This window comes from Ziziphus jujuba, chromosome 3, assembly GCF_031755915.1.
Source record: "Ziziphus jujuba cultivar Dongzao chromosome 3, ASM3175591v1".
NCBI lineage: Eukaryota > Viridiplantae > Streptophyta > Magnoliopsida > Rosales > Rhamnaceae > Ziziphus > Ziziphus jujuba.
In genome coordinates this window covers 758,371-764,002 of record NC_083381.1, presented here as the reverse complement: position 1 = coordinate 764,002, position 5,632 = coordinate 758,371, and the positions used below count along the sequence as shown (strand labels likewise).

The window sequence follows — 5,632 nt, the reverse complement described above, 5'->3', positions numbered from 1 at the left end:
ACCGATCATTTTGGTTTTTTTTATATATTTAACCGAACCAAATCGATTAATAAATTAAAACCAATCCAAAACAAACCAAATATATCGGTTTGATCCGTTTGGTCAGTCTAATTTGGTTTTTGGCCACCCCTAATAGTAATATAATATTAAGGTTTTGTTTGACAAAAATATTTGGTTTGTATCGTTGAATGTCCATTGCAATGTTTAACCAAACAAAAGAATCCATTCTTTCTCACTCCATTGCATTACATTCTCCCTTCCATTCTATTTCCTTTCTCATCCTACCAGCCCAATACCATATTATTTTTAACTCTTATGCCTTCAACAACAAAAACTTAACTACAGCAAATTTTATTTTATTTTTTTTACTGATTCCATTTTTAAGGGTAAAACCTCATTCCACCACTTTACCAGTTTACCATTTTTCTCGAGTCCTCACCGTTTTGATCAGATACGTCACCCACGAGTCCACGACCTGAGAATCCAACGCTCTTTGATCTCATCAGCCATTTTCACCAAAACCCAGTAAAACCAGAAGGAGTTCTTCACCAAATGCCCTTTTACCTCTTCAACCGATAGCCAGGCTTTTTTTACCCTTTCGAGGGTTCATGTTCTTCCAAATCCAAAAAGGTTGAATTTTTTTCAACGGCTCAGATTGCTGCTCATCTAATATTTGCGATGAGGATGATAACTCTAACTTAGCTGCCCTGTCCCTTTCTGCAACTTCGTTTCCACTGTTCCATACTTCCTCATCCAACCTATATGATCTTCTTCAGTTGCCTTCTCATCACCTCTCTGCTTCTCTTTCCTTTACATTCCGAAGATCCCATGCAGATTTTGTTTGATTAAGGTTAGTGGATATACTTAAAATTCGAAAATTTCAACTGGGTTTGTGTTTGTTCAGGCCTTTTTCTTGTAATCCTCTTCAATTTGATACCTTTTTCTATTTGCTTGCTTATTTTGAATGATGCTATCACTTCTTTGAATGCTTGATATTTGGAAAATCATAGGCAATTTTCTCTCTTTTCCATCAATGGATACTTCTGATAATTTGATCACGTGGGGTTATTTTTCTCAGCATATTGATTCCCTCTTTCCTGGATTTCAGGCATAAAGAAATATTATAATAGGTCGTCATTTTTCATTTGAGTTGTTGATCCAATGCTAGCAGCAAAGCTGCCTGTGCGAACATTTGCACGTTGTAGCACTTTCTTGGTCCATATAGATGGTCCTGTAATGTCTCATTTAGACGAATCACTTGCTTTTGCCAATTTCACAAGCACTGGAACCAATACACTGAAAAAAGGAGCTGAACATTGGTGCTCCGGGTGGAGGAGTTCTACATTCAAAAGGGGCAAGTAAGCTTACAATTTGTATTCGTAGGGTTGTTACGGAAACTTACAGTTTAATTTCAGCAAAGGTCAAATTTTTATCTAGTTCTCTACGTTTTTCTGGTTATCAATACCTGCATGAGTGCTTATGGCTTTCGCTATATTATGGTATGAAACAAATGCCTTTCATTTTTATTTTTGTTTTTGTGGGTTAAATTCGTTTTTCTCTCCTTACAGTGATGAGTATACAAAAGACGCATTCCTATGGAGAAGACAAACTAGGAATGTGTCACGGGGAGATATTGTGAAAAATCAAACACTTACAAGATTGGGATTGAATAACAATGCTGGGTGTTTTTCAAGTCGTCATTATAGTTCCCATTTGAAGGACAAAGGCACGGGGGAATTAGTAAATAAGGTGTATTGACTTGTCCCATTATCTCTGTATATAATTTAGCCAGATATTTTACCGTAAATGTTAAGGGGCAAAGGAGTTATGGATTTACTTTTTCTTTATCTTTAGGAAGTTATATATTCTTACTTGATAAATAAAATAATTTTTGCAACTTCTGAATTAGGCCATCAGCTGTACCTGATATAATATTCTGGCAACAACTTCCTGGCCATAAATAATAATTGATGTTTTAATGTCTTTTTCTTAAAATTTTTATTTGACCTATGTTTCTTCTGCCATTTTATAAACTAGTATCTTTCATTTCTGTGAGTTCCTTTGGATTCCTTCCTGTGGGATTTTGTAATTTTATTGCCTATATGATTTTGCAGTTTCTGCAAAATATTCCAGAATTTGTCAAGATAGTTGAAGTTGGTCCACGAGATGGATTGCAGAATGAGAAGCATATTATTCCCACCGCTATAAAGGTTGAATTGATAAAATTGCTAGTTTCTTCTGGATTGCCTGTTGTCGAGGCTACAAGTTTTGTCTCACCAAAATGGGTTCCACAGGTAAACAAGTGTTGGTTTCTTGTATTTTTTTCCTTTTATTATTATTATTGTTATTATTATTATTATTATTTTTATATATTTTTTTTAATGTTTTATTGTTTGAAATGTTTATGCTTTCATCTTTTATGTTCCTTAATATGGATAACTATCTCCTATTATTGTTTAAGAGTTATATTGACATTTTCATGTTTGTTTTCTGCGTAAATAAATCATATAGAAGTTTCCTATCTATGTAGATGACAGTGTTGCTTGGACTTATAAATAGTCTTGTTTATTTCTAAATTTCAGTTAGCAGATGGAAAGGATGTGATGGAAGCAATTCGAAATCTTAAAGGTGCAAGATTTCCTGTATTAACTCCCAATCTTAAGGTAAGCTTTGTCTAATGTGAAACATAAAATCATAAACTGAAGTAGAAATGAATCACTGATATGGTGTCATGTCTTCCTGTAGGGTTTTGAGGCAGCTGTTTCTGCTGGTGCTAAGGAAGTAGCTATATTTGCTTCAGCTTCTGAGTCCTTTTCAAAGTCAAATATCAATTGTAGCATTGAAGATAGTCTCATCCGTTATCGTGGTGTTGTTCTTGCTGCGAAAGAGCTTTCAATTCCTGTTCGTGGGTATAAATTCAAGTCTTTAACTTTTTTTGTAATTTTAAAACTTCTTTATCCGTGTGTTTATATTACTGATTAATAATAATGTGGACTACTAATAATTTTCAGGACAATGCTGTTAAAATTTCAAATTTATTATCTGTAGTATACTTGATGCTGCACTAGGAAGTGATAGGTTGTATTTTTATTCATCCATAAAAGAAATTTCTTTTATATTCTTTAAGCAATATGGTGAATTAATATTTGTTGATCTTATTAGATATATATCATGTGTTGTGGGGTGTCCGGTGGAAGGAAATGTTTCTCCATCACAGGTAGCATATGTGGTCAGAGAGCTTTATGACATGGGTTGCTCGGAGATTTCCCTTGGTGATACAATTGGTGTGGGTACTCCTGGTAATCTTTAAAACGTACTGCAAGTTGCTATAATGCATTTCCATGTGAATTGAGGGACTACCCCTTTTATGTTACAGTGTTTTTGGTGCTGGTCCTTGTTTCCAAATCATATCTGTTTTCAAATACAATAATAAAATTAAAAGCAGGTTTTCTAAGCTTTAAGGCCATACTATTTTCTAAGTGGTGCTCAAAAATGTATTTCTTCTCTAGTTGTCGTTTGGTTGTTTGTTTACATGTTTAAGGTGCAATGGTTTTTCCTTTAGGCGTACCATGTGTTTCTGGTCAATTAACTTTTGTGGTTTAGTGTTTCACGAATTCAGCTATGTTTCTTTCTAGGTACTGTTATTCCAATGCTTGAAGCGGTCACTGATGTTGTACCCATCGACAAGCTTGCTGTCCATTTTCATGACACTTATGGGCAGGCTCTTTCAAATATATTAATTTCTCTCCAGGTCAACAAACTTCACAGTTGTTAAATCATTTGTTGTGGATGCTAGCCATATCTTGTAACAGAGAAGAAACAAGAAAAAGAAGAGTAACTTATAGCAATAATGATATTTAAGGTTGTATGTTGGCCGTGAAAAATATTTGTATTATTATGGTATAAACATAATAAAAAAAGGGGTCTAAATTAACATTTCAAAGAAGTCAAGACCCTAGAAAAGAAGAAAGTAAATAAGGAACTTCTAAACAGTATGCAACAATAATATTCTTTATCTGGACGGTGAAGTGAAAAACGTAGAAAACTAATAATGATAAATTTTTGCAGATGGGCATTGCTACAGTGGATTCGTCCATCTCTGGTCTTGGAGGCTGCCCATATGCTAAAGGTGCTTCTGGAAATGTTTCGACTGAGGATGTTGTGTACATGCTCAATGGTCTTGGAGTAAGGACTGATGTGGATCTTCAAAAACTAATATTGGCTGGGGAATATATCTGCAAGCATTTAGGACGCTCATCTGGTTCAAAGACAGCGGTTGCTTTGAGTAAAGTTTCTCTGTTGGCCTCCAAACTATGAGGTATGTGTGTGTGTGTATATAAGTTGGTTTACATCCTTCCTTTTTATAAACTTATACATTCAAGTTTATTGTCAAAATTTGTTCTTATGAAAAACAGATAAATACAAGAAACATAATCAAAGATTTTCTTTATGGAAAACCCAAGATGTGAGTATGAGTATTCTACATTTTCTGGGTTGATTTTTATGGAAAACCCAAAATTTGTTCTCCCTTCATCTCTGCCTGGAAGTGGCTTATACATTTGGGGTAAAGAAATTACAAAGATGTGTAAATGACAATTATCTCATTTATACATTATTTTTTCTTGTTAATTACATACATGTAGGATGAAGCAGCTGCCTTTTTATAGCGACTGTAGGTGTCAGCCCTGTGGCCGCATTAAAGTTACTTATTTCTCCTTTTTTTTTTTTTTTTTTTTTTTTTTAACTTTTTGTATTTCGTTTAAGGTGGTGGGCAAGTTCTGGAAGCTTCTTCTGCGGCTGTAAGTTCTTGTATACCTGCTTCGGAAAAGCGAAAGCGAAAGCCAACAACAGATTAAGAAAGAAACGAAATAAGGTTTGCAGTTACGGCAACAGGTACACCATGTTCATTAAATAGGTAATACATCAAAAGTCGGAAATTATACAAGAATAAACACATTTGTGAATATATAGAAATGATTTCTGCAGATTTTCAAACACAATGTGGAACACAAGTTGGTATAACAATGCAGAACACTAGTGTAGTGTTATCTTATTTGTACATTTATTTGGTTTTAACTCCTGACCTTAATTTAATATTTTTCTGTCATGAATCTATTTGTTTGAGCACATTGTGTGGTCAATTTTTCTGGATCCATGACGTCATTTCGTTAATCCTATTCCATGTTCGATTGCATTATTGCTAGCAAACTAGAGAGTAAGAATGCTATTCTATTCCACCCCTTTCTGTTCTTACTCTTAGGAATTGTTAATCCTATCCTGTAGGAAAAACCATTGTGTACCAAACATGCCATTAGCATTATAGAGGAAGAAATGAAGCAGTATTGAACTACATAATGGGCAATATTATGCGAACATATAGAAGTTATTTAATTTTGGGGATTTAATACATTTTATTATCATGTAGCTTATCTAATTTAATTTGAGGCCCTAAGTGTTTTTTCTGAGTCAATACCCTCCAGGGCATTTCTAAATATATAGAATGAAAAAAATCCAAAATTAATTTATAACGTAACCCTAACCATATATCATTAAGGTTGATTGATTCTTTCGGCAACGAATAGTAAGAATTAGATTATATCTATGTTCAAAATAAACTAGTTGATTCGTTAAC

At 33.9% G+C, this 5,632-nt stretch overlaps 1 protein-coding gene across 4 annotated transcripts; it reads left to right on the top strand.

Annotated features, from left to right (window-relative positions):
* The first annotated feature begins 270 nt into the window (after nt 1-270).
* Nucleotides 271-5,107, top strand: LOC107421846 (uncharacterized). Of its 4 annotated transcripts, XR_009638438.1 has the most exons (12): nt 271-850; nt 1,109-1,358; nt 1,569-1,749; nt 2,115-2,294; nt 2,583-2,663; nt 2,746-2,909; nt 3,163-3,299; nt 3,636-3,751; nt 4,069-4,318; nt 4,416-4,465; nt 4,765-4,893; nt 4,987-5,107. XR_009638438.1 is itself a non-coding variant. In XM_016031184.4 (10 exons), the coding sequence occupies exons 2-9, from the start codon at nt 1,162-1,164 to the stop codon at nt 4,315-4,317; spliced, it is 1,305 nt and encodes a 434-aa protein (XP_015886670.3). In that variant the 5' UTR covers nt 272-850; nt 1,109-1,161; the 3' UTR covers nt 4,318; nt 4,765-5,107. The 4 variants fall into 4 exon arrangements, 1 of the variants encoding a protein (XP_015886670.3); XR_009638437.1 differs by having other exon boundaries at nt 4,765-5,107; XR_007242262.2 differs by lacking the exon at nt 4,416-4,465 and having other exon boundaries at nt 272-850.
* The last annotated feature ends 525 nt before the right edge of the window (nt 5,108-5,632 follow it).

Excerpts from the sequence above, each read along its gene's own strand:
- LOC107421846 (XM_016031184.4), top strand. The coding sequence starts at position 1,162 with ATGCTAGCAGCAAAGCTGCCTGTGCGAACATTTGCACGTTGTAGCACT. Across the intron at positions 2,910-3,162 it reads CTTTCAATTCCTGTTCGTGG|ATATATATCATGTGTTGTGG; the intron begins GTATAAATTCAA and ends TGATCTTATTAG. Across the intron at positions 3,300-3,635 it reads AATTGGTGTGGGTACTCCTG|GTACTGTTATTCCAATGCTT; the intron begins GTAATCTTTAAA and ends GTTTCTTTCTAG.